At 37.5% G+C, this 22,190-nt stretch overlaps 1 protein-coding gene across 3 annotated transcripts in view; it reads left to right on the top strand.

The window, feature by feature from the left end:
* The window catches only part of TMPRSS15 (transmembrane serine protease 15), a 172,326-nt gene that overhangs the window by 120,966 nt on the left and 29,170 nt on the right, over positions 1-22,190 (top strand). For all 3 annotated transcript variants that reach the window (XM_021068532.2, XM_084987059.1, NM_001001259.1), the window contains 4 exon segments: positions 1,163-1,295; positions 14,909-15,004; positions 19,632-19,681; positions 19,843-20,017. In XM_021068532.2, coding sequence (XP_020924191.2) covers positions 1,163-1,295; positions 14,909-15,004; positions 19,632-19,681; positions 19,843-20,017 — 454 coding nt within the window.

The following is a 22,190-nucleotide window of genomic DNA, read 5'->3' as shown; positions in this document are numbered from 1 at the left end:
ACCCTCATTTCTATTTGTTTAAATTTGACTACATTTAATAACCTTAGGACATCTTTACCATCTTCAAGTAAAAAGTTTAAAGTGCTATAGAGAGACAACTTCCCAGACACACCAGGCACACTAGCAACCCTATTAACTGTAATACTCTATACATTTCCTGCAGGCAGAGGCACCTTCAAGCTCATTTATAACTGACTTTCTTATTAGACTTGGCCCTTTGCATTGTTGATTCCTCAAAGAATCTGCTCTTCCTCCTGCCTTGAGTTTTTTGTCCAGACCCACTGTAGATATCTATAAATTTATGAGTAATGGTTTTGTCCTCTGTCCTCCTTTGATTTCAAAGAAAATGTTTAATGCTGTTTATGATGTGCCATGCCCTGTAACTAAGTGCTCTAAAATGATCTTAACATAAGTAGAATTAACTCTATTTTATTCCTGAGAAAGTTGAGGCTTGGAGAAGTTACATGGCTGCCGAAGATGATACTCCTAGTAAGGGCTAGAGATGTGTTTTCAGCCTACATCTATCTAATTCTAAAGTCAATGCTTTTACTCTGTTTACAACAGGAAAGAACATGTAAACGGTAACATTCACTTACAGTATTGCAAAATGGTGTTTGGGAGTAAAACTATGGTGACATTATATCTGTTAGATAGACTATCTTTGGTTGGCCCACTCCAGCCTACCCACCAATGGCCTTAAACTCTATCCGAAATGGTTGTAAGATGGAAGGGAAGATGATAGTAACCAAATAGCAAAAAATATAAACCAAATAGCCCACAGAAAATAGTTTCTGGAGAAAGAAGTAGGGGGAAAAAATGCCTCAAGTTATTCTTGAACTTGAGTTTTCCTTCTTTTAGAGACTAAGTTTATAAGATATGCTCTTCAAAAGAGCTTTATTTTCTGTTTATTTGCTATATTGATGTGCAGTGAACTTGCATAGCTCTGCCCTTTCCATTTTTACTGTGATAGGAAAGAACAAAAATAGGTCCAACAAATTAATCTTTCTCAACTTAAGACTTCCAGTATACTCCTAAGAAAGATTACATACAATCAGTCTCTGAACTGTAAATGTTAAGAACATTGCATGTTTAGTTTAGAGTCCATCATTTAGTTTTATCAACTTAGGTCAAAATTACCCTGGATCTGATTTAATCTCTTTAGTGCGATTTTTAAATGGCACGGCAAACAACAGTGGTTTGGTGCAGTTCAGAATCCAGAGCATATGGCACACAGCTTGTGCTGAGAACTGGACCACCCAGACTTCAGATGATGTGTGTCAGCTGCTGGGACTAGGGTAAGTAATTCAACTCAGCTCTCTTTTAAATGATTCTTAAGATTTTCTATGGCTTTCAAGATGGGTTTATTAAGAAATATAATATTTATGGAAGTTATGAATTTAGAAAATACCCATGATCAAAAGGAAGAAAGTAAATATCTTGCTTGATCTTGTTCTCCAAAAATAACCACAGTTAATAGCCTTTTTATACATGTTTCATAAATATAAGTATAAAGAAATATTATAAAGTCATACAAAATACTATTATTAGGCTCTGTTTTATAGCCTACTTTTGCATGAACATTTCTCATGTAATTAAATATTTTCTATAGATTATCATTTTTAAGAAAAGGAAATATTCCATTTTATGCTATATTATACATAATCACAAGGGTAAGGCAGAGAACATACTTTTGCTGTATCTTTGTGACATTTATAATAGTTCTTTAGAAAATCTGTAGCAGTATATCATGAGAAAGATTATGCAAAATTGCAAGATTTAATTCAAGTGATCATTTCACATTAATGACTCACAAAAATGTATTATTCCTCCCAGTTTAATATCATAATATTAAATTTTACATCAAATAACATATATCAAATTAACTTATACATCAAGTATGTAAGTTCACCATATTCATTTTTTACCTTCCTATCAGTCTCAAAAGTGATGAGGTGAAAAATGGTAATGATTTGCTTCTTTTAAATTAAATAATCTTTCAACTCTAATTCACCCTTCTGATCCTGTGGTATTTGTAATTTGGGAGATTCAACCACATTGGGTCACCTATGGTTATTTATCACTTATATTATTTACCAGGTTGGCCTGTCGTATTAAACTATGAAGCCTGTAAATGTAAGAACTATGTCTATTTTTTCCATTATTGCATTAGTAATATCTAGACTCATTCTTGTCTCAAAATATATGTGTTAAATAAGCATTTGTTGAAGCAATAAGTTATTATATAAATGCATTTGTAAATATAAATATATCTAGCTAACTAAATGTATGCCGAAAGTATATATTTGCCAGTTATAAATTGCTATAATTCCCTTTCTGTCTTATATTGGTGAATGATTTTCTAATTTCTTTTAAAAGATTGCATAAAGTTACAAAGGATAATAATTTTAAGCCCATATTCACACATACCTCCAGCATTTTGAAGCTTTTTCAATAGTTTCTTTTAAACTCAAATGTAATTGATAGTTTTCCTTATAAGGGACCCACCTTTCTTTCCTTTCTTCCTCCCTCCCTCTTTCTTTTTCTGCCACCCCACAGCATATGCAGTTCCTAGATGAGAGATCAAATCCAAGCCACAGTTGCAACCTGCACCCACATCTGTGGCAATCCCCCATCCTTAACCTACTGTGTAGGGACAGGAATTGAACCTGTGTCCCAGTGGTCCAGAGACACCACCAATCCCACTGCACCACAGCAGGAGCTCCAAGGGGCACTTCGTTCTGACTAATAATTCATAGAGCAGAGTCTTCATGCTATACACCATTTTTTAAAATTTATTCCAAAATGTTTATTTTTTAACCCAAAATATATTTTCCACTAGAAATAACAGTACAATGGTTAGGTCCTGATGTAGCCCATAATAGCTGTTTAGTTTCTAGGAGACTTCAAGTGTTTTGTTGATTACTAATGCCAAGACAGTGCATAAGCACCACATCCAGATATTTTACAACAGGAAAATGTGTTGATATCCCAGCCAGAATGTCAGAAATGCTTCATGCAGTTAGATTGAGTGCTTTCAACTCCCTTTGCCCCTTGAACTGCTATTCATTCAGAATGGAAACACCCCAGCTCCAAGTCCATCCAAGTCATGTCAGCCTCATGAGCAATTACTATCAAGTTGAAAGGGAGGATGTGAGTTTTATCTTCCGCTATGTAAATAATCATCAATTTGGTTTATGTGCATTATCAGGAAACCTCCTTCACTTTGTATATATTTATCCCTTTTATTATACATTATAGTTTGTGTTCTAATAAAAACCATTTCAACATGGGAGGGTTTGAGATGTAGTCTTGGAGGAGTGTAGGTGAGGGGGAATAATGGCTTTTTTGATGAAGAATCTGCAAAACATTGAAATGGACAGTTGTTTATCCTCACTCAAGTAAAGCACTGGATACATGGCACTGATTCTAGGTCCCTACTTTAATGTCGATTTTATTTTTTTTTTAATTTTTTGCTTTTCAGGGACATACCTGTGGCATAGGGAAGTTCCCAGTTCTAGGGGTTGAATCAGAGCTGCAGCTGCTGGCCTACACCACAAACAAAACAATGTAGGATCCAAGCCACGTCTGCAACCTCCACCACAGCTCATGACAATGCTAGGTCCTTAACCCACTGAGCAAGGCCAAGGATTGAACCCATATCCTTATTAGATTCTAGTTGGATTCATAAACTGCTGAGCCGCAATGGGAACTCCAGTGTTGATTTTAGTTCAATAGCGAGTTCATCCAGATGAGTCCCTAGGAAGTCATTTGATTCCACTACTAAACTTGCCAGTATGCTGAGGAGCTATTTTATAGACTCAGGAACTGAGTAAAGGATAGGCATAGGTGATTAGTCACTTGACCTTGTGTCCACAATTGATGAAGTCAAATGCCCTGTATGGACAATTGGGCTTTTGCCTCACAGTACCTTGTGTTCCAATTCATCACCTTTCTAAGTAAGCATCATTCTATGATTAGAAACATAGGCGTTCTTTCCATTGTGGTTTATGAATCTTAACTATAGTGTTTCCTCAAGGATATGTTGGGGTTAAGAAAAATCATTTACGGTGATCAAAGTGATTACCACCTTTGGCAGAAATATTTTTAATACATTTGAATAAGATATGTTGGGTGATAGCAAAATGCTGATTCCTTCTGTTGTATGAGAAAATGTATTGGAAAGGAGACATGTATCTATATTACTTTTTAGCAGTTGCTAATATAAATACACTGTTTTGATTTGTCTCTGATCAGATATCTAAGCATGAGCAACGATACTGTGCCTGGCCTTTGGATGAATAAGATACAGTTTTTGCTTTAAATGCTTCTGTGGTGGAGATAGACACATAAATAGATAATTGCAATATAACATGATAAATACAATGTGCTATAGGAGAACCTATACTTAATTTGGGCATGTCAGGGGAAGCTTCCTAGAAAATGGCCTGAACTGTGTGGATGACAGCCAATTCCACACCACTGTACACTATCTATTTACACATTTTTCCCCCCGGCCAGATTTTACTCTCTAGTTCACTGACCTCATTTCTTATGAATCACAGCCCTTCCAGATGGTGATAGGGACAAAGAACTAGATTTTTTTTACTGTGTATAAAGCAAGTAATACATCCCACCACCTTGGATAAATATTTTTGATGAAGGTCAGACACTTGTTTTCTTCAGAAATGAGTCAGGTAATCTCTGCAAAGACTTTAATCTTTGAGCCTGCACTTATTAAATAGTCTCCATAGTGTTTTAATAATTGAAAGAAAGTTATAGCCTTAATGAGAAGTTGTCTAGACTGTGCCTGGTAACAAAAGAAAACCTAGCGTGTTTAAAATGATGTGTTCGGTACAGTGGAAAGTAATTTAGGAGTCAATTTATTAAAGAGGCACTGTACTCTCTCAAGATTATTTATGCAGATAGGATACAAAATGCAATTCCCCACAGATTCTAGTATATCATATGAGGCAGATTTCATCAGCCTTCCCTTTTTTTAAATGAAACATTTTCATTCCCTGCCATTGATAGCATGCATAAGTAAAAAGTACTTTGAATAACATTTTCATGTCTCTGATCAAGGTATGAAAGAAAACATTTTATACTGATACAAGGATAAATGCTAAAAAAAAAAAAAAAAAAAGCCAAAAAACCTTAGAGTAGTGATTTTTAAAATGTTCTTTCCAAAGAAAGCACACTAGCCTGTTACTAACCCAGTAAATGAACTATGCAGTTGATTTGCCCTGCTAAGCATTGGAAGCGAGAAGTCATCAGGTCTGCACAGATATACAAAGTTTAGGAAATACTAATGTCTTAAAAATAGTCATGTGTATCTGTATCTCCATGAGGCAGCCCTTGGAGGGGCTAGTGTTAATTCTTCAAGCCCCAAACTGTCTGGGGGGTGGGGGTATGTGCTTGGGCTGTGGGATAGAAATCCTGTAAAATCAGATTGTTATGATTATTATACAACTACAGATGTGATAAATTCATTTGAGTAATAAAAAAAAAAAATGCTAAAAAAAAAAATTCTCCAAGCCCATGATAGTCCTAGGCTAGAAACCTCCAGCTGAAATGTCAGAAATCACCAAGTTGAGCCTCTCATTCTGAAATCCAAAATAAGTGGAATTATTTCACTGTTCTTCCATTTCAGAGGTGTTTTGAGAATGTTGGAGGGGTGAGGGGTAAAATTTTGTTTAATTAGCCTTCCAAATAATTAGAGCATAATGATTTCCTGTATAAGCACCACAACAACTTTATATTTAAAATTTAGCACCAATTTTCCTGGAAAACTGAAAAAAGAACCTGGGCTTCATATTAGGTTAAGAAATTGGTGGACAAATAATGCTCTGTTCTTGTGCCTATTTTCTGGAAGTGCCCCTAAATTTTCCACTGTGTAGGAAAAGCCTTAACACAAAGCAATAACAAAGATTAGATAGAGAAATTAGTAGAAAAACTGTAACTGCTGTCTTCAACTTGAAATTATTTTTTTTTATTTGCTAACTTGGTATAAAAAAATAATTTTAAAAAAATGTAAGTCCTCAAATGCAGGAGAGTGACAAGCCAGTGCCATTTCCATTTTCAATTCCCAGTGGTTATAGAAATTATAGAAGAAACGTTCTTTACTTTCCAAAGTATGAGTCATTTTCAATTAAAATAAATAGTATTTTCTGTTATTTTAAATTTACAAGTTCAACACTAAAGGAAATTTTAATTTTATTCCTAGCTATGTTCCTAGGGTGGGATGGTTAGGCCATACATGGGTGGGTAGGGGGAGCTATGAGCAAGCTGGTGAAAAGAAATTTTAATTTGGTTTAACTGACCAAGCTAAAAAGCTCACCATTTGCCTGGATTACAACTTATAACTCTGATTTGCTGATTTAGAATTGGAAATGCATTCATTAACAATAAGGGAAGAGAAAATAATCAATAGTAAATGATAGCAATGGTATGACTTCCTAAGACTAGACTTGAACAGGCTTATTATCTAACAGGGGTGAGGAAAACACAGTGGACTAGGTAATTACATCTGCTGTGAGCAAGGGAGTGAAAACAAGAATAGCACAGACCTGAAATCCAAGAGCTAGATCATCAGCGCCCTAACCTGAAGCTAGAATGGCTTAGTTGTGGTCCCAGACATTTGGATGCACAGTGGTATAGCTCAGTGGTTCCTGTGTGTGATTTTAGAACCAAATGAGCAGCATCTGCAACACCTGGGGTGTGGGTACAGAGATACATGATGTGGGACCTCACCTCAGACCCATTCATCCCAAAGTCTAGAGCAGGACCCTCCAGGTGATCCTTAAACTCGGTGAAGTTTGAGAACCATGATTTAGGGCAGGTGTCCTTAAACTTCTCTTGTGTGTCATGGATGCTTTCGGCCATTTGGTGAAACTTACCAACCACACCCCCCCCTTTTTTTTTTCTTTTTTTTTTTTTTAATCTTTTTAGGGCCATGCCTGCAGCATATGAAGATTCCCAGGCTAGGGGTCAAAAAATGCCGGCCCACACCACAGCTCACAGGCAATGCTGATCCTTAACCCACTGAGCTAGGACAGGGATCAGACCTGCGTGTGCATGGATGCTAGTCAGATTCGTTTCTGCTGAGCCACGATGAGAACTCCCTGGCTTCTTAAGTTCACATTCTTAAGTGCATAAAGTAAAATACACACAATTACAAAAGTATGAACTTCTTCTTAATCATTCCTAATTTTTCCCACTGAGTATTTGAAGACGTTGGGAATTAAGGAGCTCTTTTATGTGAAATGGCTCTTATCTGTATTAATACAATTTAGGGGTAAATCTCTTTGACTTTAATTCTTATTTTGATTTACACTCTAAGGGTTATTTTATAGTCCAGAAAGATTCTTGTGGCAAGGAAATTACTGAGAATGTAATTTTTCACATAAAGGGTTAAGAAAACCTTTTTTGGTACATTGTGAATCATCTACCAAAATGTTTTCTGCAACAGAGCTGTTTATAAAAATCAGTTACAGATTTGGGGTTTTGTGGGAGGTTTTTTGTTTTTGTTTTTGTTTTTTTTTTTTCACTTAAATTTTGTTACATTAAAAACAAGAGACTATGGTTTTCCTCCAACTGAAATATCCTTCACCATTCCCTAAATCTTGTTGTTTGGGGAGGGGAAGAGAAGCTTCTGTATCCTAAATACAGAAGCAGATAAGGATAGGAGAAACTTCGACTTCCTGGGTTAATAACAAAATGTTTCTTGTTGATTCTACTTCCCTTTTAAAAATTATTTCCAACCAACCTGTAAATAATGCTATACATTGCATGAGCTCAAGGATAATTTTGAATAAAATTGGCAAAATCCAGTGGCATAACATACTCTCTTCCTCTTTTCCTATAATTCTACCTTCCTCTTTCTCTTTTACTTTTTATTTTTTCTTCTTTCTCACGTCTTTATTCCTCTCCTTTTTTCCCTCCCTTATTTCTTGTCATTCTCTCTTCTTTACTCTCTTTTCAAAAGAAACTGAGATGATTTATAACAGAGTATATGCAGTAAGACTAATAGAATAGTAGATGCAAATAAAATCCAAAGAAATAAGGAGGCAAATTGATAAAACATACAAGGTCAGCATCATCATTAATATTTGTGTTGGAGATTCTTGGAAACCCATGCAAAAAGGAAAACATTAAAAAATGCCTAACTTTAATTATGATAAATTTATTATTTATTATTAAGATATTTACTAAGATATTTATTAAGATAAATAATACCAGTTCCATAGGGAAGACAGATTTCTTCTGATGCTAAGTTCTAGAGGAAATTTTGCATGTATGACTTTATATAATGTAAAAGTATCAATATAGACATATACATATATATATATACACACATGCATTGAGAAAAACTTTACAGTAAACTTGGAGGTGTATCTCATATGCCTCTAATTTAAAAATAAACAAACTCCAATGATTGATAAAATAATGTTACAAATGAGTCCAGGATAAACTTCAAGGGATTAAGATCATTTTATCCAAGATACTGTCCACAGAGATCTTATCTCTGACAATCGAAGTATCACTTCTCTCAGCCATATGTTGGTAGATGCCAGGAGTTTGTTTGCTTTCTAATACCATTATATCTTTAGGATAACCAAGTACAACTACCGGACTGACCCCATCAATTTCATTCTTGCTCTTAATACAGTAGCTTGCGCAAAGGGGAAAATTGATGTGGTGAGGATGATTTTTTTTAATCGGCACTTTTTTTTCCCATGTGTCACAAACTTTTGAGTTGAGGCGAGAAAACTTAAAATTAAGCTTACCTGTCTGATAAGAGGTATCATAGTGCCAGATGAGTTCTGGTTGTCTTGCTCCCAGTGTGGTAAGTGAGTAAGCAATTGTGGCTGAAATGCGTCCCATCCCGTTCAGTCATGGTGTTTACGGAACTGCCCACATGTTTTGACTCTCCTAGTGGAATGTTTTGCCATCCTTTGCCTCAAACCCCTTTCATTGACCAGTCCCATGCCTATTAAAATTCTCTCCCACATTCTGTCCTGCCAAAGCAATCCCTTTCTTTCTCTCCAGTATGAAATGGAAGACCCATCTTTCTCCAAAACCCTTTTCAGACTAATCCTAGCTGGCTCCATTCATTACTTAAACCTTTAAAGGTGTGAAATGAGCTACAGTGCCTGGCTGCAGCATTTGCAACATTTGTTATTATTCTTTGCAGCTTTAGTGTGTCAAAAACCTTAAAACATCCCTACCTAAGCTCCTGCTTCAGGGTGGAATTCTTATCAGAGCACATACAGTGCGAGGAGCGAGACAAAACTGAGGAAACTTAAGCAGGACCTAAGAAGAGAGGAGGATTTAATACTGTGCAAGACGCCTTGGGATAGCCTTTCTCTCTAGAATTCCTGAGTATATTTTTATACTCTATATATGACCTCAAAAATAATGGTGGGTTGCATTTGGATGCTTCTTTTCTCACATAGAATAAGGTACCCCTAAACCAGGGGAGCCCTTTGAGGGTGTATAACCTATAAAAATGGTAATAGAGGCTTAGAAATAGGCAGGAGGCATTAGCGTAGCATCAAGGTGATGCTATAATGGGGTATTTTAATGTGATACCAAACTGAAGATTTCAAACAGCTATGCAAATGTGTTTGAAGTTATCTAAATCTGCACAGCTGGAACACTTTCAGGATTTAAAAAATTGCAAACTCCAGTCAGAATCTTGACGGAATACTCTCTAAAAATGAACAACTTGTTCTCTTGCGGGAAAAGGAAACTGAGGCAGGGAGTGACTCCCTTGCATGCTTTGAATACACAAGTGAAAATACCATAATCTCAACAGTTCAATTGACTTGACCTATGGTTGCCAACCTTTTATTTTGGCAAGAACAGTTGAAATATATCTTCATTGCCTCCATCATTTCTTAAACAATTTGTCATTAACTCCTTCTGTCGCTTATGTTCTGTTTACTGTGAATACATGCTGGAAGCAATTGTGTTCAGTCTGAAAAGGTGAGTTCAGTTTGGCAGGATTTGAAATGCAGGTATCTGTCACAAAACCAGATTTTCATATCCAACCCTAACAACTGGAAATGTTTATTATGAGCTGATGATCTCTATGGAGGTTGATGCTATCAATATTTACAATAGGGGAACTCCTATTGGTGCAAGTGGAAATGAATCTGACTAGGAACCATTAGGCTGCAGGTTTGATCCCTGGCCTTGCTCAGTGGGTTAAGGATCCGGCATTGCCATGAGCTGTGGTGTAGGTCACAGATGTGGCTCAGATCCTACATTGCTGTGGCTGTGGCACAGGCTGGCAGCTGTAGCTCCAATTAGACCCCTAGCCTGGGAACGTCCATATGCTGCAGGTGTGGCCCTAAAAAAAAAAAAAAAAAAAAAAATTTACACTAACAAAAAAAAACTCAATTATGTGATTACTTTAGAAGTTTTTCCCAAAAGAATATTTTAGCCAGTTATTCTGAATCTATCTTCACTATTAACTGTGGTCTTTTCTCATGTACAGTTTGAGGCCACAAGTGTAGAGAACAATCTTAGGTCATAAGCTATATATGTGTCTTTTTTACCACGTGCATACATAATCTCAATTTTTGTTCAGCTAGATGGTGAAAAACATCACTATGAACAGCCCTTGAGAACCCCAGGGTAGAATATTTAGCATTTACCAAATATTTTTTATTCTTAAAGCTTTGCTTCTAGTCTTCCTGTCTCCTAGAACAGGCTTTTGTTAAAAATTTAACTGCCTATCCCATCATAGCACTATGCCTGTGGTAGGCATGTAATAAAAACTGATACTAGATTAAAAACTGATTTATAAAAAAAACTTCTCAATATATTTTTTTTTAATTTTATTTGTCTGAACTTTTCTTTTGAATTTCCAAGGAAATGAATGCCTCCCCTCAGGATCTGTCTTAAAAAGACGGCTAAGCAACAGACTGAAAACAGCTAGAGATGATGGAAGTCTTAAATTCACAACTGGACATATTAATGAATTACTCCTCTAGATGTTGCCCCATGTAGTCATGAGTGCTGTCAAATGACAAAACTGAGACAATTTAATGATGAGTTCGGTATCCTTTATTCACACAAAAACAATCCAGGACTTGAGGGAGGACAGCGCCTCACAAGCCCTGGAGCACTGTTCCTGCAGAATCGGGGGCGAGAGTGAGTGTTCTAGAGCATTAGAAGCAGCAAGGAGGGGGGAGGGTACTCTTGGCTAGACGGTCAGGGGTTGCCTTAGAAGGCTAACAGGTAAGCGAACTGAACTTTTGTTGGAGGATTGCAACTGACATCTTTGAGACTTTGACAGGGAAGCCATTCCTATAGTGTAGGCTGACTTAGGTTTAGATTTGTGATGTGGGCCAGGCCATGATTTGTAGTCTCCCTTTTGTAGGGCCTGACATAGGATTTAGCTTTATCAGTACCATAAATAGATTGCTTATCAGATGACTGGATGTCACTTTGGAAGCCTAAGAGCGGACCCCTGAGCAAGAATTTATTTGGCTGTGAGAGTGGTTCACTGACTAGCAGGTGTCAGAAACACCTGAAGGGCTTGTAACAGGGATCAGCCCTGGACCCCACTCTTGAGTCTTCTGAATGGTGGATGGATCTGGAATAGGGCTGGGAAATTTGCAACTAGCCCCTGTTAAGGCTAATGGTGCTTGTCTGGGCAACACTAGTGGAAATCCTCCATCATGGAGAGTCAGGAACATGGATAACTACCTGGAAAAACATCTAACACACATAGGTATTTGGCACAGTAAGAATACAGAGAACATGACCCAAAGCAATAAAAGAAGACAGACATCGGAAAGGGTGACTGGAGGTAACTAGGATTTACCAACTCTTGCCTCGCAGCAAAGAAGTGCACTAACCATTTAATTTCAGTGCTGCTTCTGGAGCCTGCAGGCAAGATCAACACAACTAGAACCTTTTCAAGTTGGATAGGAGTCCTTGATAGTCTTAAGTCAGGGCTAGTGTTGATAAATTATACCAGAAGCTGCACCCGTGGTAAAAGTCAAAGTCTTCTGAAATCAATTTTGATTCATATCCTGTCTTCCCTAAATGCATAGGTCCTTAGCCAAAAGATTCCTTCGTGGTAAAGTCCTTCCTGATCTAGGGTATCCCTGACCTTCTACACCCTCTGCTACCCTTTGAGTTTTTTTTTTTTTTTTAATCAAAGTGTAGTTAATGTACAATATTCTATTAGTTGCAGGTGTACAGCATAATTATTCAATATTTTTATAAATTACACACTGCTGGGGAGGAAAAAAATTTCCTCTACCCTTCGACAGATTCTTCTGGCTGGCTAAGAATTAAATTCACTTTATTAGACAGATTAACAGACAGGTTGTACCTCTTAATCTCTCACCTGTTTCACCCCTCCATCCATCCCTTCCTTTCCCTCTGTCATTTCTTTGTTCTCTATACCTGTGAGTCTGTTTCTGTTTTATTATTTTTGCTCCTTATTTTGTTTTTTGAGATTCCATGTATAAGTGAAAACACCCAGCATTTGTCTTTTTCCTTGACTTATTTCACTTAGCATAATACCCTCTAGGTCTATCCATTTTGTTACAAATGGCAAGATTTTGTTCTTGTTTATGGCTGAGTGGTATTTCATATATATCTATGTATCTAGTTGTACATTGACATCTTTATCCATTTATCTGCTGATGGACACCTAGGTTGCTTCCATATCTTGGCTGTTGAATAATGCTGCAATGAACATTGGTTTTCAACTATGTTTTCAAATTAGTGTTTTTACTTTATTTGGGTGTCTTTATGCTTGTTTTGTTTTCTGAGCTATAACAAATACATTTTATGTAAGTACTTAAACAATTCTTCCCATGCAGTTGGAATAGCTTAATCTTTAACAATAATAGTAGCCATACTCGTTTTCCCTTCGTAAATCCATTTCAGATTTATTTTTTTTAATGGCCATACCTACAGCATATGGAAGTTTCCGGGCTAGGGTTCAAACTGGAGCTGCAGCTGCAGTCCTATACCACAGCTGTGGCAACACCAGATCCAAGCCACATCTGCAACCTACACCCATCTTGCAGCAATGCCAGATCCTTCACCCACTGAGTAAGGCCAGTGATCAAACCCACATACTCATGGATGCTGTGTCAGGTTCTTATCACACTGAGTCACAGTGGGAACTCGCATTTCAGATTTCATTGAAGGAATGGTCATTGATTTGTGGGCTTGAGTTACTTTTATCTGTTTATAAAATGAAAGTGCAAGATGCTAAATTCTGGGATGTTCAAGTACAGGCTCCATTGTTCCAGATCTCTGTTCAGTGTGTGAAAGTTACCAGACACTTTCAGTTTCTTTTTTTTTTTTTTTTTTTTTTTTTTTTTTGTCATTTTTTTGCCTTTTCTAGGGCCGCTTTTGCGGCATATGGATGTTTCCAGGCTACGGGTCTAATCAGAGCTGTAGCCACGGGCCTACACCAGAGCCACAGCAACACAGGATCCGAGCCCCCTCTGCGACAAACACCAAAGCTCATGGCAATGCCGGATCCTTAACCCACTGAGCAAGGCCAGGGATCAAACCTGCAACCTCACTGTTCCTAGTCGTATCAGTTAACCACTGAGCCACAACGGGAACTCCACTTTCAGTTTCTTTAAGGTGTTGTCTTGCCTGAAGAAGAGAGAAAATACCCTCAACTTTCTGATCATAACAGCCATGAGTGTTCCTTGGAAATTTCCTCTAATCCACATACAGAAAAGGGTCAGCGTTAACTATAGTCTGGGAAGACTGTGGACCTTCTTTTGAAGAGGGAGTGGGTGGGTCCTTTGTGATACTCCAAAAGATAGGAACCATACCATCGCCCTTCCAGCAAGGAGGACATGGCAGGAATCAGGATGTTTTCAACCTAAAGGCATTATTTTATATGAAGATTAAAATCTGGAACAAATAAAAGGCAGGAAAAAGAAAATGAGAAGCTAAAAGTTTCAGGTTATGCCTAGGAAAGAGACGATAATCAAAAGAAATTTTCAATGAAGACTCACAGTTGAGAGAATGGATTTAACACATTTTCAGGAATAAGAAAGACCAGCGACTTTTATCTTTTGTCATGTGGAGGTCTCTCTTTCTCTACCCCACTGTGGCTCATCAGTTGACACTTGGAGGTCCAGGGTACATACTCCCTTGTTTAGAGCAATAACATAGCTTCTGGCTTTAAATTGGGGCAGTGAGGCTTTGAATTGAATGAAATATCAAGAACAAAGCAACATTTGAAAAGGTAAACTTTGAAGATCTCCTTCTTCTAGGTTGTTCTTTGGCAAAGTGCATTTTTTAAAAGATGAATTACACTCAGAAAAAAGTTTAATAAGTTGTGGGGTGGCAATTCTGTGTTGTCATTATAATTGATCATTATGGGAATTATTGGACAACACAGAAGAGTCAAAAAATCAGATGAGGAGTTCCCACTATGGCACAATGGGTTAAGGCTCCAACTGCAGTGGCTCGGGTCACTGTGGAGCCATGGGTTCCATGCCTAGCCAGGCACAATGGGTTAAAGGATCCAGTGTTGCTGCAGCTGTAGCATAGATTGCACCTGTGTCTCGGATTCAATCACTGGCCCAGGAACTTCCATATGCTGCAAGTGTGGTCATAAAAAAAAAAAAAATTCATATGATGATGTATGCACTGATTTTAACCCTGATAAATAGTATGTATGAGCAGACAAACAAGAACTAGGGGCAAAAAATAAAATTACATTTTGTCATTATGGATAACTCCTACTGATTTGTACCATTGTTTAGATATCAAAGTATTTGATGTTTAATGTTAAAATGTTACTCTGGAATTTCATAATTTATTTCAATGTTCACAGCATTTATACTATAAATTTAGTTTATGGTTTTTGTTCATGTTTTTGTGTCATCTGTATGTTTTTCTCTAGGACTGGAAACTCATCCATGCCATTCTTTTCTAGTGGAGGTGGACCATTTGTAAAATTAAACACAGCACCTAATGGCAGCTTAATACTAACAGCAAGGTGGGTCCCAAAATGTTTCCTTTGACTGGTTATCCACAAATCAGAAAGAAGATAGATTCTGAAGACAGTCAGATTTTAATATCACAACACGCTAGCCACATACTGTTGAAATTGTGGTGAAATTGAAATTGTGTGTGAAATTGAGATTACTTGGACTTGATTGTCCAAGTAATCTCAAACAGTTTCGAACTGATCCTATCCCATAATACTACCTAATCCTCATAATCATATATGGTAAGATGATCAAATGAGGTTTCGTAATGTAATTATCTGGCACACTGATAGAGTTTTAATAAGTTTGATTTCCATGTCCTTTTAATCCTTATTCTTGGATTTATAAATCCTTATTCTTTAGTTTCCCATAGAAGGAAACTGTGAGAGTTGGGATAAATAGGTCCAGTGTGGCTCAGACTAAAAGAATGACATAATTAGCCATCATCAAAAAAAGGGAGTCATGACATTCTTTTCTCTAGCACGTAGAACATGGATATTAAATGAAAGAGTCCAGGCTTCTAGGTGGTGCCAGCCTGCATTTTCTCTTCTGCTCTTCAACATTAGGTTCAATTTTACACGTTTTACTGCTGTTTTAAGAAGCCGCATCCTTCCTGTATTCAAAAATCTGTTTTACCTTAAATTATGTCATTTCTCCCGTTTGAGTATTCATGATAATTTTCATTGAACTTGGCTTCTGAATTTTACAGTTTCATTGCCGTGGGTGGAAGTTCATTTCAAGAAGAAGCTGTAACTACAGACAGAGATTTAAGATATCATTGCCCGGTGCATTAGATTGTAGTCTTTTCCTTAACATACTTAATGGCGAAAAGTGAAATTATATAATCTTTCCGCTGTTTGTGAGCTCAACCAGTAAAATGAACTATTAAAGGAGTATTTTTAGTACCAAAGTACTTTGTAGCTGAATATTTCCCAAGAATGTTTGTGGAGCCTTGAGTAGTATTATTAGTCTCATCAGGGGTGAAACAAAGCATCTGCAAGTGAGAAAGCTGTCTTCTAGATTTCCTTTCTGTTAGGCATGACTAGATTTGCATTACTGCTGCAGACCTAGAGCAGTTTGTATATTGAGAATGTCTCTTATTTATATTCTACAGATATTTAAGAAAGTTAGAAAAAAAGGAGGTGTCTCCATTGTGGATCAGCCGTAACAACCCCATTAGTATCTATAAGGATGTGGGTTCAATCCCTGGCCTTGCTCAGTGGATTAAGAATCCAATGTTGCTATGAACTGTGGTGTAGGTCACAGACATGGCTTGGATCTGATGTTGCTGTGGCTCTGGTGTAGGCCAACAGTTGCAGCTCTGATTTGACCCCTAGCCTGGAAACTTCCGTATGCCACAGAGGTGGCCCCAAAAAAGCAAAAAAAAAAAAAAAAAAGGAAAAATTATATAAAATGTTTTCATCGTAATTCTATGCATGTTTAAAATAAGAACTAGTTTGTTCATGCTTATCAAGAAAATGCCAGTATCATCACACACTAAAATATCTGTACTGAATGTATGTTCATGTTACTTGAAAGAGACACCATTTACAGACAAAAATACTTGAAATTTTCATCACATCTGTAAGCCAGGATTTTTTTTTTTTCCCCCCTTAGGGCTGCATCAGAGGCATATAGAAATTCCTGGGCTAGGGATCAAATCAGAGCTGTAGCTGCCGGCCTATATCACAGCCACAGCAACACAGGATCTGAACCACTTCTGCAGCCTATACCTCAGCTCACTGCAGCGCCGGATCCTTAACCCACTGAGCAAAGCCAGAGATCAAACCCACATCCTCATGGATACTAGTTGGGTTCATTACCACTGATCTACAACAGGAGCTCCAAGCCGGTGTGTTCTTAATCTCTCCCTTGATTAGCCACATTATACTGGCTTGACAGGAAATTGGCCATATGTGCATTTGTTTGTTTAGTTTGTTTTTTAATGTATTTATTTATTGTAGAAATAAGTTTATTGCCCCATGAAAATAGGTGCTTTTTAAAACACCCTTTTATTGCACTAGTGGTTGCAATAAAAAATAACGGGGGATGATTCTTCCAACTATGAAGATCTACTAACCTTGATCCCCAGTTTTTTCTCCTATTGCGAAGGCATGTGCATAACTAGACTATGATTTCCCACCACCGAGAAAAGGCCACTCAACCAGCAATCTGTCTTGATGTAACTGGAAACATACAATTTATTCTGCTGTCAGTACTAGGCTTCTCTTTCCTCCAGTGCTTTGTCTAGTAGTTCTAGACATCAAAAAAATTTGACATAATGTGTTTGGATTGACAATGCGTTCTAGGCATAGTGCTAGATACCGGCTATAAAGCACCATCAACACTTTATTGGATGCTTTATCATGTGACAGACACTGTGGTGGGGATATTATAATACTACAGAGGTTATTTCCAGTCCAGGCCAAAGCTCTGCGACTTAGGTAGCATTGCTTCACTAAAAGGATGAGGAAACAGGCCTGGGTTAAGTGATTCAGACAAGTTCACAAAGCTGGAAGAGTGTGTTATCTTTTAAGTTCCCCTCAGCAGCAGCTCACTTGAAATAACAGTTCCAGAAATGATAAAGAAAGTAAAAAGGCCACATCATTGGGCAAATATTGGGAGAGAAGTTAGTTCATTCTATTAATACAGTAGATATAAACCCAACCATTTATATCCCAATATTGCCCCACTGGGCTGGGAGAAAGACACAGGATCATGGCATTGCCTTTTTGCCCACACAGGGAGCTAACCTTGTTCAGACCCTTGACCAAAGGCTAGGAGAGTAGTTTTGTTTTTTTCTCTAATCTAACTGCACCTGGACAAATGAACTCACTGCTCATTTGGGCCAGCGGTGAAGCAGCTTTACTGCTCTTGACTGAGATGCTGCATATTGTGTTTGTGTAGGAAAATTTCAATTAACCAAAACACATGGAGAATGAAGACCTAGGCTCAGTTTAATTTTCTGGTTACCTATAAAGTTAACTCAGAACTTTCCTGGGCTTACTAAAAAGAAATGTATCCATCTTATCCATACACAGAGTATTAAGCGTTGTTTAACACTTAAGAATGATAAACCACTTGGAATATGGGTTTTCACTGATGAGCATTGCAAATGTAGAATGTTTGGATGAAACTTAAGAGGATGTTGGGAAGCATCCTGGCAACTACTTCTCTTTTAACCATGGGTGGATAACAGGAGAAGAATTTTTTTTTTTTTTTGTCTTTATAGGGCCACCCCTGCAGCATATGGATGTTCCCAGACTAGGGGTCCAATCGGAGCTACACCTGCCGGCCACAGCCACAGCCACTCCAGATCCAAGCTGAGTCTGCAACCTACACCACAGCTCACAGCAACACCAGATCCTTAACCCACTGAGTGAGGCCAGGGATCAAACCTGCAACCTCATGGTTCCTAGGAGGATTTGTTTCTGCTGCACCACGATGGGAACTCCTAGAAGAATTAACTGAGGCTTCTTTGGGGGAATCATGAATGCATATCGATATATCTATACCTGGATAGATATACATACATGCACATTGTTTATTAAAATATAAATATATTTCCTTATATTTCAATTGCATATGTCTAGTCTAAAGGATATGTCAGACAACATGAATGCACTTCATTTCAAATAAATATAATCATGTATGTTCCAGAAACACTGAATTGTTTTGATTTTACTTATGATCTTGATCTTTGATCATACATATGTTCTCTGCACTTATGATTTTGGGTCATGTTTTGTGGGTTTTTTTGGTTTGTTGTTCCCTAAAATTTCAGGCACCTAAACAACGTGCACAATAGATGTTGTTAAATGTATATATGGAAACTGGTAGTATGTATGCATGCGTAAAGCAATGTATATAGTAGCTACATCAGGATAGTGTGGGAAGTACTTTAATTCCTTGTGTTATACTGGCCTCTAGTGGCTAATACGTATAACGCATTTTAAAACAATTTTCAAATTTTTCTTGAAAATAGAATTCTTGGCTTTGAAAAGAGTTGGTACCCAAATATTTAAACAAGTAGTTGATCTTGTAAATTATTTATGCTTGCACTTTATCTTATATTTGCTTATTTATGTGTCTTCTTCCCTTGAAATCAGGACCCATGATTTATTCATCATTGAATTCCCTGAAGTCCATAGCCTCTCACATAGTGTTAGGTACTGAACCATTGTGTCATTAGCAATACTGAGGTAGACTCTGGATTATGCGATGTGAAATCCAAGGTTGGTTCACACAAACTAACAGTAGCTACCATTTATTCACTATTCATTGTGTTTAATGCACAATAATAATTCTATTGCAAATAATCCCTGACTTCTCACAAAATTCCAGTAAAGTACTATTGCCTCCATTTTACAGATGTTAAAACTGAGTCTCAGGGACATTGAGAGACTTATCCAAAACCACATGAAGAGTGAGTGGTAGGGTTTAGGATGTGAACTCAGCTTTATTTGTCTTCAAGTGGAGGCTTTTTCTGCTGTGCATTTCAGGTTCCTGCCTTTTAGATATGACACATATAAAAGCCCATTTGACTAAAGGAAAAAAATAGGATAACCTACAGTATGTTTTGCTTTAAAGCATTATGTACACAACTTTTGAAATACAATTGTTCTTCTCTTACAGTGAACAGTGCTTTGAGGATTCACTGATTTTGTTACAGTGTAACTATAAATGTAAGTAAATCTTTCCTGCTGTTCTTCAAGCCTTCTATTTAAAATTCTGTTTAGAATTACTGTGTCACCTGAAGTTATTTGGTAGTGATCCATTCAATTTTCATGATCAGAGGAAATCCACCAAAATAAAATAGATGCTCTTTCTTCAATTATCTTAATAGCGTGTGGAAAAAAACAGGTGGCTCAAGAAGTCAGTCCAAAGATTGTTGGAGGAAATGATTCCAGAGAAGGAGCCTGGCCCTGGGTTGTTGCTCTGTATTACAACGGCCAACTGCTCTGCGGAGCTTCCCTCGTCAGCAGGGACTGGCTGGTGTCCGCTGCCCACTGCGTCTATGGGTGAGTGTGACGTCACGGTGGCCCTTTCCCAACAAGGTGACCCCAGCAGACATTGTGCATCCCATTTCTGGCAGCTTCCCCAAACCCTCCCAGCAGGGAACTATTCTCCCTCTTCATAACATTATAAATGTTCCCGTCATTTTCCAATTAAAATCATAAAAATGAAGAAAGCATAATTAAAATTCCTTCTTCATTAAATACTGGCATCAAGTGTTATGTTTCCTACATACATAAAAACTGAAATTTCCACCCATTCAGAAGGTAAGCATTTTTTATGGTGTAAAATTAGTTTTTAATCTATAAATTGTGCTGGTTATCAACCAATTAGGATGATATTTATTGTCAGCATCAAAAATGCATGTATAGATAACCCTCGAGTTACAAATTTTAAAAAGTATGCCTTTTGAAATTCATGCATAAGCATTTTGTTGTGAGTTAGCATAAAAAGTGCTTCCTTAGTTCTTGAGTCAGATCCATTTCAGTGCTAACTAAAACTTAGAACTCATATCACCATCTCAGATTCTTTTTTTTACGGTATAATATGACCAAAAACATGCTGAATTTCAGGATTTTTCTTCTCCCTCTAGAACAGCCATTCCTAAAGCAGTACTACAGGAGAAACTAGAGTGGGTACAGGGGCAGGAAGAAAACATGAGTATTCTTAAGCCCAAGAATATGTTTATTCCTTCTGCCTGAAAGAAGGCATCTCCATAGGTAATCATAACCCAGTGCTTCTAAGTTAGGTCATAAAAAGAGGTGACATCCTCATAAAGATCCATAAGCCCTCATAGGAGTGATTTCCTGCCCCTAATTTTGTAGAAGAGGCCTCTAGGGAATGGCCTTACCTGTGAGTATTAGAATCAGCCTCTAGCACCCAGAATTTCTAAGAAGCCTGTGTGTGGGCACAGAATGGAAGATGCAGCTGTAGTTAATCAGGTTAAAAGACTAACCCTGTACAAAAACAGACATTAAAATTTCTCGTATAAATGGAGACAAACTGTCAGCCACCCCTCGTGGTCAGTATTGTTTGGGAGAGAGAGAAGGCCAGAGAGGACGAGTATTGAAGGACTGAGTCTGCACCTAATTGCCCATCATACCAGAGTGAGGGTAAATGGAAATTCCTCATCCTAGGAAGCTGGAGATGAGGGCATTCAGCTACATCCCAGCTGGGCCAATTGCCTGGGCTCTAAAAGGACTGTCCAAGGTCCTGCGCATCTGCATCTATAGCTCTGATTCTGTGCATTACACCCTGTATCTGGGTGACGAGACTAAAGCCTCCTATATCTATAATGCGCCTTCCTGGCTTTGCTGCCTCTTGAGAATTATAATCTGTTTTCAACAAATGTATCATAACAAATGTCTACAGCGGTCAGTCCCTCCCCCTGTGCTAAACATGATTTTAACCATTAGCAATATATACTCTATGTCTTGGGCATGTCACAGATGGGTAACCTATGTCCTAACTGTGTTACCGGTAAAAGGTACCTTGAGCTAAAAATTCAGTGTTTTCTTTTGCACATAGGTAGATCTTAGTAAGACAGCCACCTCCGGTATCAACCTTAGATTTGGTAAATTAGTCCATCTGATATTCTTGCAGAACATGTGCTTTCTCAATGTCAGCCAGGCTTGCAGTAATATTAGTGACATCTTTCAATTATCTGCCTCACTGATGCACTTATTGTAGGTCAAAGATGCCAATAACATATCTTTTTGAACCAATATACGAAGGAAATAGAAAAACACTTTCATCTAATATAAACACATGTTCCATCACAGAGGACATAAAAGGTCTTTTCACACAGTTCCAATCTGAACAAAAGCAAACAAATGTAAGCTATAATAGAATTCTGATGCATTTAAACTTTTCCTTACCAGTCTTGCCTTTTGTTCTCCTTAGCCATTCCGTGGTATTATTTCTTATTTTTCCAGCTACCCGGAGTTTTCTTGTTTTCCTTTATGTCTCTAACCAAGAAAGTTTCTAATGTTATTTCAGATAGTTTTGTCAAACAATATTCTTGCAAGTATGCTAATGCTGCTTATTTTTTTGTCTTCTTAAAATGCTGTGTAGCAAAAAGCATAATTTCCTAATGAAAATAACTGAGATCAAGAAACATATTGAAACCATACTATACAATGACCTGACCTCAATGTAAATCTGCTCCATGTGTTTTCA

The sequence above is a fragment of the Sus scrofa genome, chromosome 13, assembly GCF_054392235.1.
Source record: "Sus scrofa isolate SSC_HxYL_T2T_F1_AM1 chromosome 13, Sscrofa_HxYL_maternal_Yorkshire_Landrace_v2.0, whole genome shotgun sequence".
NCBI classification, from domain to species: domain Eukaryota; kingdom Metazoa; phylum Chordata; class Mammalia; order Artiodactyla; family Suidae; genus Sus; species Sus scrofa.
This window is presented reverse-complemented; position numbering and strand designations above follow the sequence as displayed.